At 48.3% G+C, this 22,913-nt stretch overlaps 1 protein-coding gene across 2 annotated transcripts in view; it reads right to left on the bottom strand.

Annotated features, from left to right (window-relative positions):
• Window positions 1-21,922, bottom strand: part of L1CAM (L1 cell adhesion molecule) — a 116,510-nt gene extending 94,588 nt beyond the window's left edge. For both annotated transcript variants that reach the window (XM_066613299.1, XM_066613300.1), the window contains exons 1-2: window positions 21,788-21,922; window positions 587-692 (exon numbers count right to left, since the gene is read on the bottom strand). In XM_066613299.1, coding sequence (XP_066469396.1) covers window positions 587-692; window positions 21,788-21,890 — 209 coding nt within the window. In that variant the 5' untranslated portion in view covers window positions 21,891-21,922. The remainder of the gene's footprint in view (window positions 1-586; window positions 693-21,787) is intronic.
• Window positions 21,923-22,913: the final 991 nt, after the last annotated feature.

The raw sequence follows: 22,913 nt of genomic DNA, 5'->3' as shown, positions 1-22,913 counted from the left end.
CCTAACCCGAAAATAAGACCTAGTGTGTTTTTTTGAGCCAAAAAAATATAAGACAATGTCTTATTTTCAGGGAAACACGGTAGAAGCAGTGCAAACAGCTCTTTGAAATTTGAAGTAGCACGAGCCTCCACCAAAATCAGATAAGAAGTGCGGCATTTCCTGCCAGGTGGGCTCCTTGGCCATTCTGAGGGCCATCCTCCGCTTCTCCCCTTTCCTTAAAGGGGTGCAGCCACTATATGTGTGGTTCATCGCTGATCGGAGGGTTGCCCTCCTCTCCTCCCCTTTAAAGAAAGCCACTGCAGCCACTGTTGGCATGGTTTCAGACTGCTTCAAAAGGCAGTAGGCGGGTCTCAGTGCTGCCCCTCTGGGCGCCTAAATTCCTGGCACCTGGGGCATTTACACCCCAGTCCCCCTGGGTCCACCACTGACAGACATTACATCTAGTTTGGGACAAACAGAGAGACATCACATTTAATTTGGCCTTCAACTATCAGATTTGGAAAGCATTGCTCTCCAAATGCTGCAGAAGGACATGCTCCCTTCTGAGAGGGGTTGAAGGGATCAAAAGAGCCTCTTTTCTACTGACATTAGTTCAGGCTTCCCGGTGGCCTCGCACTTCAGGGTGACTTCATCAGTGGGAAACACAACAATCTCCGGCTCCGGCTGCTCCGTGAATTCAGGTGGTTGTTGCACTGCAAAACAGAGGCAGAGAGGAGAGTTACAAGCAGAAATCCCCAAGGTTCAGGGAACCCAGGCCTGGAGGCCTTCACCCCTGCTCACGAAGGCCATGACAAAATAGCTGGCCCTTGCAGAAGGATATGACAAGATTTGTGTCCTTCAGATTCAAAACACTAAAGGAGACCCCTCCTTAAAACTGCAACACCAGTCAGCTCTAATTTTAACTTCACCCCTCCATGGGCAACACCCCCCACCCATTTCCTGTTAGACTTACAGTTCCTTTGGTCATCTGTTCCAGCAAAGAAGCAAAGTGGAAAGAGAGAAAAAAGTACTGTAAGAGTTTGTTCCACTGAAATGGTAAAAAAATGACAAGCGCATGGATGTGGAAATAAGCATGGGGGAGATGGGTAGCATACTGGTTAGTAAGACCTAAGGGGTGTGTTGTGTGCATGCACACACAGGCAGAAGACTACATGCCCATGCACACGTTGCTTCTTTGGGGGACTGAACATATCACATCCAGTTCCACAACTCACATGCCTCAGTTTGCCTTCACAAATGATTGATGAAACAACAGATAAACTAGCAGTGATTGGCTGTGCACTCTGCCTGTACGGCTGGTTTCTTGCAGGGATGGGGAAGTCAGGCATGGCTTGACTCAAGTCAAGTCACAAGTCTTCGCCCGTGTGACTTGACTTGAGAACGAGTCGTAACGGGGGCACTTTCTGAGTCGCCTTTCTGCATCTCAAAAAGACTCGGGCCACAAGTCAATCCTTTAAAAAGCACACCATGGAAAAAACAGGGCTGTTACCAGGGTGTGTACATGTGCGTGAGAGTTCTCTTTAAACACTCCCCTGCTGTCCCTGCCCATCTGCAAACAAGATGGGAGGGGGGTGGGACAGACAGTGTGAGAGCCAGAACAGAAGTGGCAAGAGGAAGGAGGGCCCTGTGCAGCAGCTGCAAGGCTTACCAGGATGACCCAATCCTTTGCATCTCTACTGAGAAGCGGTCCCATTTGTACTGGTTGTTCAATGAGGCTCCCTCCTCCCAAGTAACAAAGGAGCCATGAGGAGGAAAGCATGATAGCTACAAACTACCTCCTTCCCCTCCCTGGGCTTTTCCAGCTAATCCCAAGGCTTTTCCAGCTAATTCCCTTGGGTTCCTCTTTCTGACCTAACTCAGTTAAAGAAAATATCAGACCTTCCATCCTTTGTCCAATGATCAATGCTTCTTTCAGAGATGGGCAAGATAACCTGCTCCCGCCTCCTGCCTCCTATTTGTTTCAAAAGCAAACATTAATCCTTCCCTGCTTCCTGGCTGGGACTTCCCTGCTGCTCGCCTGGTCTGAATGATAGCTCCACAAGGTTTTTTACGCTGTGAAAACAGTAAGCAAGTACACCCAGAAACAGACTTGAGTTTGTGTGTGTCGGGACGAGTGCCAAGTCAAGGGGCCCTTGACTCGAGTGTTTTGCTGAGTCTTCCACATGAGCAATTTGAGTGTACATGAGTTGGCAAAAAACACGCATTTTTGCAACTCGGATTCCAGTCACCCACCCCTGGTTTCTTCCTTTCATTGGGTGGCTTGTGGGGAAAGACTACGCCTCCCCTTGGACTGTGTGTCACAAGACCAAACTGGGAGTGCCAGTGACTGGCTTGCTGTGGCACTAGGATTGCCTATGGGCCAGAGGGGGAAAAACACTCTGTTCTTGTAGCATTAACAGCATCTTGATGAGTAAAAAGAAACAAGTGAAGCTGTCCATGGCATGGAGAGAAAAATCTTCACCTACTAATGTCTGAAGATCAAGCTGTTATTTAAAAGGCACAGCTACAGGGGCTGGTTGAAAAGCTGGCAATCTTCCTAGCAGCATGCCTTATGTAGTGAGCCACTAATTCTGTTAGCATCTCAGTACAGATCAAACAAAGGAAGGGGGATTTTCCCAACATGCCATGAATCACACTAGAAGTTCAGGCAACCTCCTGGCTTTCTCTCCATGATCCTCTTAATGCAAGCTGAATTGATTCTTGTAGGAAGCATTGCATCTGGTTGAGTCAATGACAGGTTGGAAAGAGGCTCCAATTAGGGCAGGGAAAGAGTCTCCTGGGATTGTCTTGCCTGCTCATCCCAGATGTAAGGAGAGAAGAGAAAAGAGAGACACATAAACATGGAGAACCAGGAGGGGGATGGGATAGCAAGAGATAGCATAAGGTGGAGGGATGAGACCCCAGGGGCTTATGGTAAGTAAGCTCTTAGGGCCCGAACCAGAGCCTAGTGCACTGGCTTCCCACCGGCACACACTGTTGCAAGCACGCCATAAAGCATGTTTGCGAGCCTTACTGCAGGCCCAGCACCAGAGCTGGCCCAGTGGGGGCTCACAGTATGAGCCCTCACTGGGCCAGCTCTGGTGCTGAGTCCACATTCCACCACCCAGCACTTGCTTGGGCCTCCAGGCAGTGAAGAGGTGAGTGGGGTTGTGGGGGGAGGCATGGGGAGGTGTTCTGGGATGGGGAGAAGGTGAGGTGGGGAGCGACCAGGATGGGAGGAGGGCAGGACAGTGGAGCTCAGTTCCACCAGATTCTGAGCACTGTGCTGGGTTGTGCGGCCAGGCATGCGACTCCTTGATTCTGCACCAGCCCAAGAGCTGCTGCAGAATCACCTAACCCTGTTGTGGGGTTACTTCCCTCACCCGGGGGAAGGGGATGAATGTCCCCCAAGGAGCAGCCGCGGGTTGCCTGGGGCACGTTGGATGCCGTGGTAGCCATTTTTGCACCATGGTAGCCTTGCGTGCCAGGCAGCTTAGGGTTGGGCTGTTAGTCACTGAATAACTCTTCTCCAAACTAAATTATGCAAACCATTAACTGGTGCTGGCACAGCGCCAGCGCTCCCTCCTCTCTGGGTGTTGGGGACATGCCTTATGGCATGTTTGCTACACCCAGCGCTGGCAATGGAGCACAGCGCTGGTGGCCCATAGGATTGGGCCCTGTCCTATTATAGTCAGTGGGGCTTACTTCCAGGTAATGGTCCAATTCTCTCCAACTTTTCAGTGCAAATGCAGATGCAATGAAGCCTCAAGGTAATGCAGCCTCATTGAGGAGGCCTCCATGACTGCTCCTCTACCTCAGGATGCAGTGCATGCCCCATTGGCATGGCTGCATCAGCCCTGGAAGGTTGGATAGGATTGGGCCCTTTGTGTGCTTAGGACTGTAATTGTAAGCCTGAGAATTCTATACACACTTAACTTGGCAGGAAGTGCCACTTAAATCAATAGGTCTTATTTCTCAGTCGTCGTGCATAGTCATTGGATGCATTTTAAATATGAATACAGAGGAACGACATATGCCACAAGACATAATTGCATCCATGTGTTTCTGTGTTTCTTTTTCAGTTTATATGATACGTAGTGTACAGCATGCACGATGACATCACTACGGTCAAATGCAATGAAATGTTTTTGGGATTCATTTGTAAGCACAACAAAATTTGTCTGGAGTATCCACCTACTCCTCTAAACAAAAAAAAGTCTTTTTTTGATTACCAAATGAGGCGGTTCAAACATGTCCATTACTGTCCTGGTGCCTGCAGCATCAAAAGGTTACTTGTATGTGTCAATAAGCCACCCCATTCATATTGCCACAGAGTGCAGTGATTCTCCATGGCATCAATTCATCCATGCAACTGCAAGTCATTAACGGTTAAGTAATTCAGTCATGAGAAATCTTAGGGATGTACCTCCATGGGTGAACATATCCTAAATATTCATTGGGGCAAAACACTTCTGACTACACATATCCACAGAAGGGTTCTGAACCGACTATAATTCCTCAGGAAGCAGCTCTTCAATCAGAACAGAAAATGCTTTCTGAAAGAATTGACTCATGTTTTAAAGGAAGTATGTAGTCAGACAAATGCAATGCTGGGGAGCAGTTGAAAACAAGATAACAAATATCAGAGGTCAGTTCCTCATTTAGGACACTGCATGCAATCCTACTCATTCAGTTCCAGGGAACCCTGGCTGAAACTATGCAAATTGCCCTGAAGTTTAAACCTCATTTTGGACAGGAAAACCAGGGAAAACTACATCTCAAATCATGAACATGCTTGCTTTGTCCTGTCAAACTCTGGGCGCAATGCTAACCCATTTCAAGCACCGACACAAGGGCAATGCAGCTCCGAGGTAAGGGAACAAGCATTCCCTTCCTTTGAGGAGGCCTCCGTGAGTGACACCCAACTGCAGGATGCAGCACACGTCCCATTGGCACTGCTATGCCAGTGCTGGAAACTTAGTTAGGATTTGAGCCTTGGTTGTATGTCCAGCCCTTTCTAGATACTGTGGTTTATCAGGTAAGGCCTATACAGCCATCACTAAACAATGGAAGCTTTTCTCCTTCCATTTAAGGAGAACACTATCAGAATCAACCATAGCAAGGGCAACGTCTCAAAGTTGTCTACTCCAACCCACACGTGCACCCAGGCGCGTGCGCACACGCACGCACACAAACATACACACACCCAAGTGATTAAGAAAAACAAAACTTGGGCCAGCACTTGAATAATTTCAAGTATTACATGCTTTGGCCCACAGAGATGACGTTGCTCCAGCAAGTGTTTCCACAGTTATGATTACAGGAGCTATAACACCACTGATTCAAGCTGCTGCTCAGCTGTAGGTCTTGCCCCAATGATATAATCATGCAAAATAATGCACAATGATGCTGTATGAGTATTTTTTAACCCATATTAGGCCAGTCTTCGAACTTCTGCATAGATAGGAAGGATTTCTGCATTACTAAGAGGGAGTGGTTTGCATATGGCTACCTCCTGAGTTCACGGCGGAAGAGAGATTCAAACCAGGGCTTCGTGTTTTACCAGTAGAGTTGCTTGACAGAAGTTGGTTATCAGCCCAAGACTCATATCTGGAGGGCCATCTCAGGTTCTCCAGATAGGCTCCCAGATTTCAGGCTTTGAAAGGCCTGAGACAAGCGTAAGGAGGTTACCTCTGCTTCCTCCCTGGCTTTCAAAATCTAGTTTGCACTGCCACTCCACCTCCTCCAATTGGCCTAGAGGACAGGAGTGATTTGGCCAATGAAGTTTGGTAGCAATGTATGCGGCTGGAACAATACAATGTGAAAGCACTACTGTACTTTAACAAGTACCGTAGATACTTGCCTAAATAGCAAGAAATTTCTGCCAATAAATCAAGTCTAGCTCATCACCTTGCCTTATCTGCAAGGTTACTCAGGGATTAGGGCTTTTCAAGCAAGTCCCGGCACAGGAGAAGCAATGCAGAGACAATTAGAGGGCTGTTGATCTCCAGGGCAACCCCTCCACTAGCAAGCTGCAGCCACAGTTACCCTTTTATTCTCCTCCTGAGAGAAAACAGGGAGATTTTTGCCGTGAATCCCCTTTTTGGTGGTCTCCATGTCAGGGTCAGTCGTGCATTCTGGGTAGCTCCTCCTTCCTCAGGTAGGCAGGTCAAGTGAAAGTTTTCCTGAGGAGGAGGGGCTCCCTGGATTTCCCAGACTGTCCAAGCCCAGACTCCTTCCCAGACTGTTCTGGTCCAGGAATGGCATTTGAAGGCTCTCTGGAATAGGATGTCTGACTCGGGGCATCAAGTGTCCAGGTTGTTCGTGGAATTCTGGCTTCACCGCCGCATGTGGCTCGTGAAAGAAGAAGGGGAGGGGGCAAGACAAGGAGGTCCTGGGACCTATCTAGTCTCTTTCCCTCCCCAAATCGTTGGTGTTATTTTTTTCTTCCCACACGCTTCTGGCTGTGAGGGTGGACCAATTGACCCTGACATAGAAATCACTGGGGGGATTCACAACATGGAAATCATGAAGGGGGATTCGTGGTAAGTAAAAATCTCCCCGTTCTCCCCATTCTCCATGTCAGGGTCAGTTGTGCATTCTGGGATATGCCCAGGTCATGCTCCTCAAGGGTGGAAGCTGCCAGAAGCATGTGAGGCTATGCTCTGGAGGATGCACCTGGCAAAGACTGCATCCCCCGACACATAGGCGTCAGTTTTGTAACATTTGATGAATGTGTTGGGCGAGCTCCAGGTGGCTGCCTTGCAAACATCCTCCAGGGAGGGGTGTGCCCTCAAGGCTGCTAGGGTGGCGGTTCCCTGTAGGGATTGGGCCACGATCCCCTTGGGGGGGATCCCTGCCTTTTAGCCCTGTAGGCTTCGGTAATGGCCTCCCTCACCCATCTGGAGATGGTGGAGGGGGGCCCCTTCCTACCCTGGTCACTAGATCTGCAGGGAACAAACAGCGCTTTGGTTTGCCAAAAGTCGGAGGTCCTAGAGAAGTAAAAACTCACCATCCTGCGAATGCCAAGGGTATGCCATTCGTGTTCCTTGGGGTGGGAAGGGTTGGGGCAAAAGGTTGCGAACACCACTTCCTGGGACCTGTGAAAGACAGTTCACCTTTGGGAGAAATATGGGGTCTGCGCAAAGGACAATCCTGTCCTCCTGGACTACATAGAGGTCCCTGGCAACGGAGAGCGCCGCCAGCTCTGAGACCCTCCTGGCTGAGCTGACTCCCACCAGGAAGGCCGTCATCTGGGTAAGGGTCTTAAGGGGACAGGTCACCATGGGTTCAAAGGGGGTCTCGTTAGGGCCTTGAGCACCAGAGTGAGGTAAGTTAATGCTCTGTGCACGAACAGGGGGGTTAATGAGACTTACCCCACGGAGGAATTTAAGCACCTGGGGGTGAGTTGCTAGGGCCCTGCCCTTGGGGGACCCCAGGATAGAGTTGATGGCCGAGACTTGACGCTTGAGAGTGACCGTGCTGAGGCCCTTCTCCACGTTGGACTGGAGGAAGTCCAGAAGGTCCTTGACACGGATCTTCTCCAGGTTAAGCTGGTGGGGGGAACTCTCCATGTACTGCTGTAGATTCTATTAGTGAATCACCTCCTGTTGGCCAGCAGGGTTGAGAGGACCAAGAGAGAGTAGCCTAGCTTCATTAGCTACTTCCGCTGAACCTCCAGGCAGCAAGGTGGAGTATTCCTAGCTGGGGGGGGGGAGAGGATGGGGCCCTGGGAAAGAAGATCCGGGTGAAGGGGAAGGAGCATGCGAGGTACCATGGACATTTCCCTCAGATCTGTGTACCAGGCGCGTTGGGGCCAGTCCGGAGCTACAAGAAGGACCTCTGCCTGCTCTAGCCTGATCATTTTGAGGACCCCTGTGATGAACCTGAAGAGGAGGAAGGCATACAGGGTGCACTTGGGCTAGGGGCGATGAAGAGCATCAATCCCTTCCGGGCTCACACAGCGGTGCCGGGAGAAGAATCTCGTAAGGCGGTGGTTCAGGCTGCTTGTGAACAGGTCCATGATCAGAGGGCTGAAGCGGTGATTGACGTTCAAGAATACTTGTGGATGAAGGCTCCATTCCCTGGTCCAGTCTGTGCGGCTGCGTCCACCACAAAAGGTCAGAGATTGTGAGTGGGTCCAGTCTGACACTCTTGCTCCCTTGACATGCAATGAGGTCCTGAAAGGGGAGCAGCAGGCACTGGAGGGACCGCACTCTGGCCCAGGGGATGATGTCGTGGCATGATGTGAGCATGCCGAGGAGTCGGGCCAGGGACAGGATGTCTGGCCTGTAGGGTCGAGGAGATCAGCGCTGCTGTCTTGTTCCAGCGCTCCTGGGACAGGAAGACCTTGAACATTTGGGTGTCAATGACCACTCCCAGGTGTTTGATGGTCTGGGAGGGTGTCAGATGGCTCTTGTCCAGGTTCACGATGAACCCATAGTGGGTGAGTCACTGAATGGCCCCAAGCTCCAGCGATCTCAATCTCAGGAGGATGTCATCCAGATACGGAAAGACAGCCATGCCCCTTGCACGGAGGTGGACTATCAGGACGATGAGGATCTTTGTGAACACTCTGGGTACAGAAGACAACCCAAAAGGGAGGGCGCAATACTGGAAATGCTCCCCCTGATAGCAGAACCTCAGGAACCGGCAGTGGGCAGGGCGAAATGGCACGTGAAGGTATGCCTCCTGGAGATTCAGTGAGGTCATGTAGTCATGTCTCCTGAGGGCAAAGAGGATGGATCAGAGAATCACCATCTTGAACTTCTGGTGGCGTAGCCAGAGGTTGAGCAACTTAAGGTCCAAGATGGCACTTGTATCCCCGGACTTCTGGGGCACTGTAAAGAAGTGCAAGTACACCCCAGAACCCCGTTGCTCCATTGGGACTGGTTCTATCACTCCAATCTGAGTAGGTGCCAGATGGCTTTGCACATTTGGGCATGCTTCGGGTCGAACTTGGGCCTGTGCACCTGGATGAACCGATCTCGAGGAATGCCGCGGAACTGGAGTACCCCATGCAGTGTCCCCAACAGTGTCCCGCACCCATCTGTCAGTGGTTACCTCATCCCATCTGTCAGCAAAGAGCTGCAGCCTTCCCCCAATGAACTGGAACAAGGATTGCTGGGCGTCATTGAGACTTGTGCCCCTTGGGGCTGAAACGCTGGGACGGCTGACTGCATAGTTTGTTGGCTGGCTTGCATGGTTGCTAAATGGGCTGCTGGCTTCTGTAGTATCTCGCTGCGGGGAGGTTGGAGTAGTGCTGACTTGAAGGACAAAAGGGCTGGTGCTAGGGCTTGTGGGAAGATTTGCAGGGTCTGTCCCTGGATGACAGCACTTTTTTCTTTCTCTTGGACCCGACCAGCAGTGGGTCCAGGGCCTTGCCAAAGAGCTTGCCGCCCTGGAATGGAACACTGACAACGTGGGATTGAGAGGAGGCATCTACATGCCAGTCGTGCAGCCATGTAATGCGTTGAGTCACCACCCCGGCAGCCATGGACCGGGTTGAGAACTGGATGCAGTCCGCTGTGGCATCTGCCACAAAGGCAGAAGTGGAGGCCATCCTCCTGAGATCAGAGTGGGCCTTGGTGGAGAGGGGGTACTTCCTGATGAACTCCTGCAGCCATAGGACCACGGCCCAGGCACAGAGAGAGGCTGCCACAGAGGCCCAGATGGAGAAGGTGGAGGCCTCAAAGGCCCTTCTGGTTGCCAGCTCGACCCTCTTGTCAAGGGGGTCCTTGGGAAGGCCATCGCTGTCTGCTGGGAGGACTGAGGGGCACCCCACAGCAGCCACCAGTGCATCGACTAATGGAGACTTAAGGGTTGCCATGACCTCATGGGGCAGGATGTAGAACCTAGTAGAAGGCCTGGTTGCGTCCCAGCTCTAGGAGGGGCTAACCCACTCCTTACTGATTAGCTCTTTAAAGTATGGTGGCAGAGGGAACCACTGGGAGGCTTACTGCTGGTTGGGCAAGACTGCCGCTGCTCCCCACTTGGGTTTTGATCCCAGCCTCCTCGGTAGGGCTCTTGTCCCTCTGCAGCTCCAGAACCTCCAGCTTCCTGGAAATGATCTTGCGGAATTGCTCAGGGTAGAAGAGGAGGGAACCCTGCGGTAGATTCTCTTCCCCCAACAGCTCCCCCTCCTTTGTAGAGGATGCATAAGTTTTGGTCCTGGGTGCTCTAGGCCTGTTCTGAGAAGGTGCTTTGGATCCCCTTTGCCGCTTGGGTGGAAGGGCTGGGGGTACCTCCTCATCCTCAGGAAGGAGGTAGAGGGACTGGCAGGGGGAGGTAGCTGGGGTTGCCCCTGGCCTCTGGAAGGCCTGCATGGCAGCTGTGATGTTGGCCTGCACGAGCTCCCTTATGGTGTCCCTGATGTCTCCCCAGTCTAGGGCACTCAGGTCCAATCGGCTTCTAGGGCCTCTGCTGGGCTGGCCATGGACACATGGGGAAGCAGGAGTAAACTCACCACCTGCTGCAGTCGGGTGTTGAGCTGGGGAGGCCTTGGCTTGATTCATGCGTCCTCCAAGATGGTGTTAGAGGCTGGGGCAGAAGCAGGGCTGCTGTGTCTGGCCCGGGCTACTTTGCACTCCTTCTGCTCCCTGTGAGGGCAGCCGCACTGTTCCTGGGGCGCCTGCAGGGGCTGAGGGCTCATCTGCATCGTCCCTGCCTTTGGGGGGGCAAGAGGCTCCTCACATATGCGTCATGCATCCTCAAAATGGCCACTGCCTGGAGGGAGAGAAGTGGGGTGGCCTGATGCAGCCATGGAAGGCCTGTTCTTCACCCCCACGCTGGTCCTGTGAGCGGCTGCAGGGGCCTGGAAGCGCCAGAGACAGCAAGGCTTCCATTGAAATCAAGCAAGCCTCATTCTCTTTAGCAGACCCTGCTGCAGCCTCATTCCACTTTGCAAATGCTTAGCAGAAGTCTGTTTTGTTTAAACACCAGGATGTAATCCTTGTTTCCATCTGAAACAAAGTCTGAAACAAAGTCCCAGGCTACAATTCAGTGCACCAGATGCAGTAATGGGTATATATCTGAGTAAATAGGGCTGCAACTATGTGCTGCTGCACTTTCTCACAGCAATTCCTTGTTGCCTGTCTGGGCTGTGAATTGAATTGCACATTCCCAGTTATGTGTTATAAGTTGCATGTTATATTTAGGCAACACACCAGGCAACTTAAAGAAGGATTTGATTGATGGTTCTCCTGCAGTTGTTCCCAACCTTTTTTCACTTGCACATCCCTTGGCAGCCCATTTCCATAAATTGTACCCCTCATATTAGCTAAATGTTTGCAATTAATAACATAAGCCTTCATCTCCTCTATGTGAAAACCCATACTTCATGTATTCATCACAGTATTTTCTATTTTTATCTGTCTTTTTATCTGTCATAGAACTGAAGACTATGTCTTTCACTGTTTTGTACCAGAAGTGTCCTGAGAAATTCTTGGTGATTGATCACTTTCCATATTATGTTTCACAACAAAACTATTGTCAGACACCCCCCTAAGTTTAACCCCCAACTTACCCGAGGATTAAAGAAAATTCTATTATTTTTGGCTCTATGATTTTTGGCTGCTTTCAACTTATCTGTGAGATCAACTTATAGGCGAGTATTGATGGTATTTTATGTATCCTGAAAATATTGTCATTATTCCACTTGAAAAACTGCAAAAATCCCACTTGAAAAAATTAGGATTGTTTCCCAGATTTTTTTTTTCCCCATTTAATCATATGCACTTACATGACATCACCACCACCTCCTGAATCTCAAGTTTGGGGGTACTTCCAACCTGGCAACCCTATTTAACAGTCATCACTGTGGGGTATCATCACTCCCTCCCTACATGAACAAACCATTATAAAATGTGTTTTCCCAGTGTTTTCCTCCCCTGTGAAAGTCGTGTGCTCACTAACTCCAGATCTTGACTGCTTCTCTCCTACAGCTAATGATAAAATTGCCTTCCACACTGCCCACAGCAAGCTACGTCTGACAGCTTATTGCCTTCTGTTGTGGAAGGATTGGAATATTACTAATAAAGTACTAAGAGAAAGCAACAGTATTGCTCTTAGAGAGACCCTAAATAAGACAGAACGCTAAGGCATCTGGGTGTCCAGTCATGCATTTGCTTACCTGAATGAATGTTAAGTCAGCAGATTCTGCAGAACTACACTCTTGGGTGTAGGAGGAATTAACTACAAAAATCTCAGGAACACTTGCAACAATCTTCGAGGAGGCTCAGTGGCTCCAGCAGACAAAAAAAGGGCAAACCAACAGGGAAGCACTTTACAAAGCCTGTCTACAACACCCATCCCTGTGAAGTTGTCAGAAGAAATCAGGAAACAACTGATTTGAAAAGCATGCAGAATCCAATGCACATCTGTGGAGAACAAATTATGTGTAGCCAAAAATAATCTCCTGTCTTTGACAAAATAATTCATTTCACAGACAAGATGAACAAGGTAGAAAAATTTTGAGCACAGGAACGTTTTGGATACTGGTTCAGTTTGACTTTCTCACAAATAAACTGGAGACATCTGGGCTGAAAATCACTGCTAACCTGAACACACAGCTGATAGCTGAGGTTCTTAAAGTGGGACATTGCAACGCGCCAACCTGAGAACCTCAGCCTCTGACCCCTTAAGGGGAGGGGGAAGGGGGAAGGCAGCAACGCATTCCCCAGGCTCACGCTGCTGCTGGGGGCCAAGGAGGAGTTGTACTCACAGCAGCAGCCTCCAGGAGGTGCTTGGAGCCCGTGGAGCCCTCCTCACGGCTCCCCAAGTCGCAGAATAGTAAAAATAAGCAATCAGAAACCACTCCCAGTTTTACAATCGCAAACTAGAAGAGGTTTCCAATCGCTTATTTTTACTATTCTACGATTTTGGAAGCCCTGCGGAGGGCTCCACAGGGCTCCATGCACATCTTGGAAGCTGCTTTGTCACCCTGTAAAAAATCCCCCCCACGGCCCCTGGCAGTGGTGCAATCCTGGGGATTGCATCGCTACCTTCTCTTCTCTCCTCCCAAGACTTAACCCTGTTCTCAAACTCCGAAGGAGTTAAAGAACCGCTGACTGATAGGAAAGACACATATGAATGTTGTATTATTAATGGAGTGGGACCACATGCAAGGTAGAAAGCAACCAACAATGTTTCACAAGTGTGAAGCTACTCAACATTTTTGGGAACTCCATGAAGAAAGGGGGAAGAGAACACTTCAGTCTCAGCACATGAAGCAAAAAGAAGAACAACCAATACTGCAAGGGACAGAATTAAAATTCAGTACAGCAAACTGGAAGATGGAAGTCCTGAAATTAAACTCAACCATGATGGGGGAAGGATGGGGGAAGGAAAAGTGAGATTGAGCAGGTACAGAACCCCAGCATAAGCTTGAGTCACACTGACACCATAAATTATAAACTATAAACATTCTGAAAAACAAAAGTTTGGTCTGTATTCCCAAAATGCTGTCACAGAATAATTAGGCAGTACTTGATTTTTAAAAAGAGGACTCAGGCCCAGAGTCACTGAGACCAGGGGATACAAAGTTTCTTTTGGACCCTTTCCCTTCAACTGTGAATTCAGCTCCTGAGCCCCCTTTTTTGCTCCCTTTGGCTCCTTGGACCCCTTTTTGACCAGGTACGTACCCCCTGCACTCCCTCAAGTTTTACCAACTCCCCTGGAAAAAAGTTCAATTTCTTAGCCCTACGTGCATGGTAACAGTCTGTAGGTGTTTAGTAGCTGAAGAAATGTACTATGTACATGTTCAGTGGAACAGTACTCTTTTTAAATTGTATATTTACTTCACATCTGTTTCTTTAAAGAAGGGTCATGACCACAAATAGAAGAAATGAAGAAGTGGTGAGCCTAAGAGACCAAGAGATTCTTTTCTTCCCAACTTATACCATAGGGAGGCAAATGCAGAGAGACATGGAAGGAAGGGAACTGATTATGCCTTAACACTAACAGAAGAAATAGATCTATGGGTTAAAGTCGGACTCATTCAAAGCATGTCAGCAATTATTTGCACACAACCATCAACAGACATGACACTGCACAGAATTTCATCAGCATAAAAAGGCAAGTCCCTGCCCTCAGACCTTACAGTCTAAATGTTGACAATGAAGAGGCAATAACCAAGGCTAATGGAGGGAGGGAAAGAATAGAGGAAGCAAGGGTAACAAAGGTTGAAAATTAGCAAATACAAGTGCATGTGCTGAGATTTTCTTTGGGTGTATTTATTAATTACAGTATGTATTACTGGGGACATATTTTATTTTACTGCAGCTTTACTTTTGTTCTGTAAACTGTCTCAGGTTGCCTTTGTGACAAGAAATTTTTATTATTTAATAAAAATAATATCACCACCCCCTCCATTAATCACAAGCCAGCAAGAAAAGCCAAAAAGTAGGTCACTCCCACTTCCCTTGAATCTGCGAAATAATATTGTAAGTCACACACATAGGAGCTGCCAATATCTATACTAGCACCAGCTGTCTAAGGAGCTCCCAATTCTGTGGCATTTTTCCCTGTTGGATGCTGGCCATGAATGCTACCCACACTCTTCCCCCCCCCCCCCACCAAACCCATCCCTCAAGCTGGACTGTCTTCTTTGTACAGAAATGTTTCCCCCTCTAGATCGATCTCTCACCTCACCTGCCATTGCAAGCAATCAGCTCCTTTTCCCACAGAAACCCCACTAGCCACAGAACCTAGCCTACAGTAGAGAGGAGGGCAGGGATGGTATCACACTAGGGAGCAGTCTGTCACAATGCACAAGACAGTTGCAGTAGCTCTCTCTCTCTCTCTCTCTCTCTCTCTCTCTCTCTCTCACACACACACACACACACACACACACACACACACGCATGCACGCACACGCACACATGCACAGTGCATCTGCAGCACCTGGAGAGGAGGGGTTGCCGAAGCCAGGCCAGTGCCAGTCACCACTGAGCCACAGCGCTGGCCAGCAGTAAGTAGTATCGGGGCTGGGGAGAGGCAGGGCGTGGGCGGAACGAGGTGGGGGAGAGGAGGTCGGTGGGAGGAACCAGGGTGGACAAGAGGTGGGACCGAGGGAGTTCTGCTGCACCAGACCCTGAACTCTGTGACAGGTCAGAAGGCCCGACACAGAATCTCTCAACTCTGCACCACCAAAATAGCCGGTGCAGACTTGAGAAGCCCCATTGCGGGGCTTGGAGCTTTCTCAGGGGGAAGGGGATGAAAGTCCCCTTTCCCCAAAGAGACCTCCAGCAGTTGCTGTGGAGCCACAGGATACAGTGATAGCTGCTTTGGTGCCACTGCACCCAGCAGCAGCACTGCCTTTAGGATTGGGCTGCCTGTCTCTCTCTCACACACACATGCATCTCAAAAGACACATTTTCACAAAATTCCCACAAGAGATATGGGTCAACACTGGTTTGTTACCTGTTTTATCCACCCACGATGCAGTCTAGGACAACTGAGGCCCGGTTGTCACAGAAGAGTTAAGCTCATATCTGAGCTGCACAAGTTCAGACTTCAGGTCGGAGGTCATGTGATCAAATGCTTCTCCATACACCAAACATTTCCAAACATAAAAACTAGACTGTTAGGGAACCGTTTTCTAGTCCAGCCCTCTTGCTTCCAATTTTCTTTGTGCAGCGAATTTTATTTTGTATGGAGGAGCATTCAACTACATTATGTGTAAGCTACATCATTTCAAATTGCAGGGAGAGGTTCACGAATCTGAATGCTTCTTCATTAAAAAAAAAATCCCTCTATAACAACAATTTGTATGTAGGCTAGTTGGAAAACTTTCCTTGACTTGCTGGGATTCTGTGTGGAGGGATTTTTCTGTATAGAGTAGAATTTCATCAGGAACCGCCAGCTGCAGTCTAACATAGTGCAGTCCAGACAAAGGTTTTCCACCTCAGTGAGAACTAGGCCTGAGTGGATAACATGAGGGAAAATCAACACATATATGCATTATTCCTTTTCCACAGAAAAACAATAAACCAAGGGACAAAGTACCCTAGACTCGCCTATAGGGTGAGAAATTTCTGTCAATAAATCAGTAGATCATCTCCTCGCCTTATCTCCGAGGTCACTCAGGGGACAGGGCTGTTGAGGCAGCAGAGAAAATGACAGGGCAATCAACGTCCATGGCGGGCTCCAGGGCTAAGCTGCAGCCAAAATTAATGTTTAAACTGTCCCTGAGACTTCCATCACACAAGGAGCACTTTGGATTTCTCCAAAGTGCTTGAGAAGCCTGATGTGGAGAGTGGAGACTGCTGTATGGGTGGTGGCAAGGGGAGATTTCCGGGCGCCTCCCCCTCTGACTCCAGCAGCAGCTATTACAAAACATTTAAGATCAACTCCACGCGTAAGAGCCAGTCAGCATCTTCCACCTTCCAGGTCTGCCAGAGCTTCAGGCTGTACCATTCCAGCTTCCCTGCTCTGGAGATGCATTTTCTCCTTTCTTTGATGCTGACTTTTGCTTTCCTTCTCTGTGTACTCCCCTGCTTTTTGGAAGTGTTTCCAAACAAGACATTAAGAAAGATGCAGCCAAATTAGAGCAGGTTCAGAGGAGAGCAACAAGGATGATCAGGGGGTTGGAGGACAAGCCCTATGAGGAAAGGTGGACGGAACTTGGCATGTTCAGCCTGGAGAAGAGAAGGCTAAGGGGATATGATAGTTCTCTTCAAATACCTAAATGGCTGTCATATGGAAGAAGGGAATAATTTATTCTCAGCTATCACTGAAAGTAGAACTACAATCAATGGGTACAAACTGAGATTTCAAATAGACATCAGGAAAAAATTCCTGACGCTCAGGGCAGTTCGGCAGTGGAACAGATTGCCGAGAGAGGTGGTGGGCTCTCCCTCCCTAGAGATATTCAAGCAGAGGCTCGACAAGCACCTGTTGGAGATGCTGTAAGAGGATTTCCTGCCTAAGGCAGGGGGTTGGACTAGATGACCTATTAGGCCCAACTCTATGATTCTATGAACACAGACGTTTTCGCTACCTCACTGCCCGTCCCTCCCTCTTAACATTTTTATTTCAGTGTAGATTTATCTGAGGAGCTGCATTATTGCAAGCACAATAACTTCTTAAAAGTTCTTCTTTTTAAAATCACTTCTCAAAAAGCTAGCAGCTAGTGAAGTGAGCTGGGCTTCTCAGCCTATATTATTTGCATAATACTTGCAAACAGATCAGAGCTGGTTGCTCTTTCCTGGAGCCATCCCCTTCTCTGCTCTCAGTTCAAGATTTTTTCTTTTTTAAGCCATTTAGTTATTTGATTTTTCTCTGTAAACCACTTTGTGAACTTTTAGTTGAAAAGCGGTATATAAATACTGTTGTTAATTGTTAATTGTTAAGCACAGAACAAATCCTGTATGTAAGGCTTTCTTTAGTGGATTCAGCCAATCTCTTCACATGTGGGAAATGCCAATGTTTCTGCAGTGAATGTGTAACATCTATGTATAAAGAGGCATCAGACTTCACTTGCTCCCAGTGTGGAAGGGATTGTCACTCCCAAAACGGCCTTTTCAGCCACACTAGACGCTGTTCCAGAACCACCATTCAGAGCGCGATACCATAGTCTTTCAAGACTGAAGGCTGCCAACTTGCATGCCTGGGGGCTTTAAGTTGCTGCAGGAAAATCCATAGGTTTCTGCAGCCAGCATGCAAAGTGGAAGAAAGCATGCTTCTGGCTGCTTTTAAATAGCTACATGCTTGCATGTTTGAGTAATACTTGTTGACATGTTCAACAGACTTCCAGTTTATACACTTGCTGCAAAAAACACCATATTCTCTGCAGCAGTCATAATGCATAGAACTGACTAGACATTTGTCACCTATACCACAATATAGCTGTCATTTCTACTTAATGAGTTCCTAGGCAAGAACAAAACGTTTATTTGTGGTCACTTCCTACTTCCTGACATCACTTTTCAGCCCTCAGCAAGGTGCCATGAGTGCAGTTCGGCCCCCTGTATCAAATGAGTTTGACACAGCTGATTTAAATAAAGCAAGATGCCTTCTCTTTTAGCAGACATTTTTGCACTCCTGTTCCATTTTTCAAATGTCTGATTTTTAAAACACCAGGATGTAATCCTCGTTTCCATTTGAAACGAAGTCCCAGGCTACAGTTCAGTACACCTTTACTTAAGAACAACACCCATGGAAAGCAATGAGTCTACTTCTGAGTAAATCAGGTTGCAACTACGTGTAGCTGCACTTGCTCAATCATTCCTTGTTGCTTGTCTCTCCACTGTGCACGCTCCCAGTTATGTATTATATGTTGTATGTTATATGTAGAGTCTGTGGCTTAACACACCAGGCATCTTAAAGAAGGTTCTGATTAATGGTTCTACTGGTATGTTGTTTAGAGTGCACTTACTCTGATAGTGTTTGCAAAAAGGTTGTGAAGACCAGAATGTAAAAAACTAATGAATAAAAACGTATCTTATGATCTTTTACTATATATTTTTTAAATAAATTAGAGACTGTACAGTGCTTAGGTAACAATTACTGGTAGTTTATTTTTCAGGACCTGGCCTCAGGTAAAATCAGACAAAACTATAGTCAGACTGCCCCCCCTCCACCAAGTTTAACCCCCATCTTATCTGAGGGTCATAGAAAACTCCATGGTTTTTGTCTCAAAACCTGCCCTCAACTTATCTGCCTTATAGGTGACTGCCTGTGGTAGATGAGACAGAAGCAGGCTTGTTTGTTTAAATCTGGGTCCACCTCAGTCATGTACAATGTGAGAGGTGGTGTCTGATCTTTGGAGCAAAGTGAGGGCTTGTATATGGTGAGCTGAACCTCCCTTCTGTTTCTATCTTACCTCCCCATTCTTCCCAGAGAAACTTTTCCCTCAAATGAATTCCAGTACCAGAAGTTTTCTCAAAGCAGAGAAAGAAAACATGATGGGTCAGAAACTACAGAGAGGTACGTGACCAGATGTGGGCTGATCAAAGTCTCCTTCCCCTGGCTATAAAACTCAGGCTCCCAAGCATGCATGAGCTAACCCCACTTAGGGCACAATCTTGAGTGCGCCTTGGACTGGTGCAAGTCCCTTGCGCTGACCCAGGAGGGTCGTAAACATGCTGTAAGGCACGTTTGCACCTCCTCAAGAGTTGGCCGGCGCAGGGACACGCGCCAAACTGCGGAGGTTGAATCCAGACTCCGCAGCAACTCAGGCAGAGAGGGTTGCATTGGCTGAGCTCAGTCGATGCAAGGGTCTGGGGAAGGTGGGGAGGAGGAGGGAGGGAGGTGTTCCAGGATGGGGGGAGGGTGGATGGAGGGTGGTCCCGGGGGTGGGTGGGTGGGGAGCATGAGGCGGGGTTCAGACCTGGCTGTTAGACCGGATCCCAACCCTGTTCCCCAAGCAGTGTGGAGCAGCTGCAAGCTAGTCCACTCTCCTCTGACTTATGCCACTCCCAAGGTGGCACAAGTCCGAGGAGACCCATTGGGGCCGCGGTGGCTTACCTGGGCATAAGGGGAAGAGTTTCCCCTTTCCTCTGGCTGAGCCACCTTGGGTCCCTATCTTGCGCTGGACACAGCGCGAGTTTCCTGGTCTGCCTGTTCCAGCGCAAGATAGGATTACGCTGTTTATCTGTGATCATTATCTAAGATTAAATGGACCTGCCACCATCATATCTAGCTTGGAAGGACCAGCTTAGTCCTACAAACTAAGAGAAGCCCAGCTACAAGAAGCTCCAGAATTCTGAATTTAAAAGAGAGATTCTCTGTCTTCCCAGCCACTACTCTACAAACATACCACAAGGATTCAGGCTCTCAGGTTCCATTGCATAGTTAAACCCAGACTATTTGAAAAAGTCCTGCCTAAAAGTTCTTTCCATGGTTCTGAAACGGTGAATTGTCAACTAGCCAGCCAGCCTCTATGCACTATACTCGGAAAGTGTTGGGCAAGCACGTTTTGAATGCAACCTGAACTTCTCAAAGAATCAGTTTTATGAACTCCTCAAAAGAATTGACAAACAGGCAAGAAGACTGAAAAGGAGCATTAACTTCAACAGGAGAGGGAAAAGGAAGGAGGGTTTACAGCTTCTCCTAACTTGGTGAATTGTTGCCAAAGCAGCAGATGCCGCTGCATCGGTAGTGGCAATGTAAGCTTGTGAACAGATTGCTGGGCTTGGGTCTGGAAGTCCAAAGACCAAACATGGGCAATCATGGACACCTTGCATGGCCTTGATCAAGTCGCTATCTCTGACAGTTTTGTTCCCACCCATTTAAAATGATCCTGTGACAATTAATCTTACAGAGTTTTGGTTAAGATGGACAAGGTCTATGAACCTCTTTGCAGAGTGCAAATGCTACATACATTAGAATCGCTATTCACAACTAGTAAGATACTCACCAAATAGTTTGTACATGTATGAACATGTGGCCATAAAGATGGGACATAGAGGAGTGGGTGGGGGACGTGTCAGACCTAATGTCTTTTCACAGTCGGCTTTACCCTGGTTTTTTTCCTCTAAGTCTAGAGCTATGACTTTTTCCTCTCTCTGTCCTTTGCAATTCCACTCCTTTGCAACTCCTCTGTCTCCACTTCCCCAAAGTCTGCACCTTCACTTACAGTGCAATCCTATCTTGTGCAGGAACACGCAAACCAGGAGGCCTGTGCTGTATGCAGCACAAGATAGGTACCCAAAGCAGCTCAGCTGGAAGTAAGGGGAAACTCTTCCCCTTACCCCATGGTAAGTCACTGCAGCCCCAATGGGTCTCCTTGGATTTGCCTCACCTCCGGAAGTTGCATAAGTCAGAGGAGAGCAGAGCGGCTTGCAGCCGCTCCATGCTGCTCGGGAATGGGGACTAGGATCCAGCATAACTGCTGGGTCCCAGCCCCACCTCCTGCTCCCTGTCCGCCCATCCCCAGGACCGCCCTCTTTCCTGCCCTCCTCACCTCAGAATGCCTCCCTCCTGCCTCCTCCCTGCCTACCTCCGATCCTTGCGTTGGCTGAGCTCAGCCAACACAAGCCTCCCCATCTGAGTTGGGTCAGAGGCTGGATTCAGCATCCGCGGGCTGGCATGCATCCCTGTGCCGGCCCAGGCAACTCTCTTTACAGCATGTTTGTAATCACAAGGGACTTAGTGCCGGTGCAAGGTGAGCCCTTCGTTGTATATCCAATCACAGCTGTGCTGGTTGTTGCTCGCATTCAAGATTCACATTTGAATCTTGACCTTTGCATATTGTTATGATGGCAATTTTTGTCCCTTTCTTCAGTGTGAGCTATCCTGGTTGCTAAGCATCCAAATAGGTCTGAGATGAAAGTGGGAAGCAATGGCTACTGATGTTACAGGAGAAACCAGTGCTATCCTCTTGTGAAATGTCCAGGAAGAAGGGACATTTAGTGAATGGGGCTCTCTCACTGGTGAAATGGTGCAGGTTCCCCAATGAAGTCTGCAACCCTGTTCTCCCTTTTAAATGGTACTACTACAACCACCACTAGCAAATGAGTTCAGGAGAAGGTGATCAAATAGACAGATTGTCAGTCACTCACAGATGCATGGGACAATATTCCAAAAGGTGATAGCATAATGCATACATAGAGAAAGTTGCTGCAGATGAAACAGTGCTCTGTGCAACAAGAAATGCAAAATGCATGCAAGTCTCTAAGTTCATGGAGAAAAGTCAACAATAGGGAGAAATGCACAAATTCACAAGTTCTCAAACAACAAATCATTGCCAGAATGCATCACTACCCACTCTCACATTTAGTGAGCATGCCAAGATACACAGCAGCAGTGGATCCCATCCCACACATTGTCAACCATGGCAAGAAGATGCAATGAATTCATTACTCACAGCCTTCAGGTAACTGGATGGACACTGCTGGATCACAGAGAAGCAAAACCAAAGTCCAGAGCATCAGCAAACAGGACAGCATTGAGGCCGTCTTCCCTGGCATCTTCGGCCAGGGCTGCTCGCTGAATCTGGGCAGTAGCGCAGCAACAAAGGAAGAAGCAGCATGCAATCCTCAGAGCGACTTGTGGCTGAAGGAGGGAGAGAAAGAGACCATTAGCAAAAAAAAACATCTGTGTAATCGCAATACCCCCTCCCCCACAAAACACCCTCTCCCCAAGGACTTCAGCACAGACACAAAACTGGAATTGGAGAACAGGAGGGAGCAAATGCAGCCCTGAATTTATTTATCTCTCTCATCCTTCACTCCAACTTGTTGGAGGCGTATGCCATGTGTACAAGTGAGTGAGTGCCTAGCCTCGCATCCCCATTCGCACTAGCCAAAAAAAAGTGGGATTATAAGGAGAGAAAGAGAAAGAAGATGATCCTTAAATGGGAATAAAGGCAAAATGACACGCAACTTGGCCTGTGCAGTGCATTTTCCAGGCAGAAAGAAAGGGGAGGGGCCCTTTTGTTCTGGGAGGAAGGGTGGGTCACAGAAAGGCAGAGTAAGGATGAGTGGGGGGATGTTTATGGGGAGAGATGGCTGGAGAATAAGAGAAGCGGTAGTACTAGTATTTACAGAAATGAATAATGGGTTGATAGAGGGAGAAAGTGGAGGATGGCAAAAGAACGGGGGATAAAGTGAGGGGGAAAGGACGGGAAAAATATATACATGTCATAGAAAAAGATAACTAGAAAGAGAGAATGAGAACAGACAGAGAATTAGATAGAATCTATCTGGCTTATAAGCATTCTTTATCAGTTGACGGCCAAGTTTCATACATCCCCTGTCCTCATCCAGATAGATATTTCAAGTGAATATGAGAGGCATAAAACTTCTGCAATACACTGCAAGATCTCAGTTCATCATCTCCTCTCTAAGAAGTTCCACAGATGTTGAGATGTGGGAGGGCAGAGATATTGCAGAGGTTTCCTCTAGATAAAGGAACAATCATTCCCTTGCCCAGAGTGAAGCATTGTACCTCTGTGGTACAGAGAGGTTCACTCAGAACTGTGACAGCTATTT

The sequence above is a fragment of the Tiliqua scincoides genome, chromosome 2 (genome assembly GCF_035046505.1).
Source record: "Tiliqua scincoides isolate rTilSci1 chromosome 2, rTilSci1.hap2, whole genome shotgun sequence".
In the NCBI taxonomy this organism is placed as follows: Eukaryota; Metazoa; Chordata; class Lepidosauria; order Squamata; family Scincidae; genus Tiliqua; species Tiliqua scincoides.
This window is presented reverse-complemented; position numbering and strand designations above follow the sequence as displayed.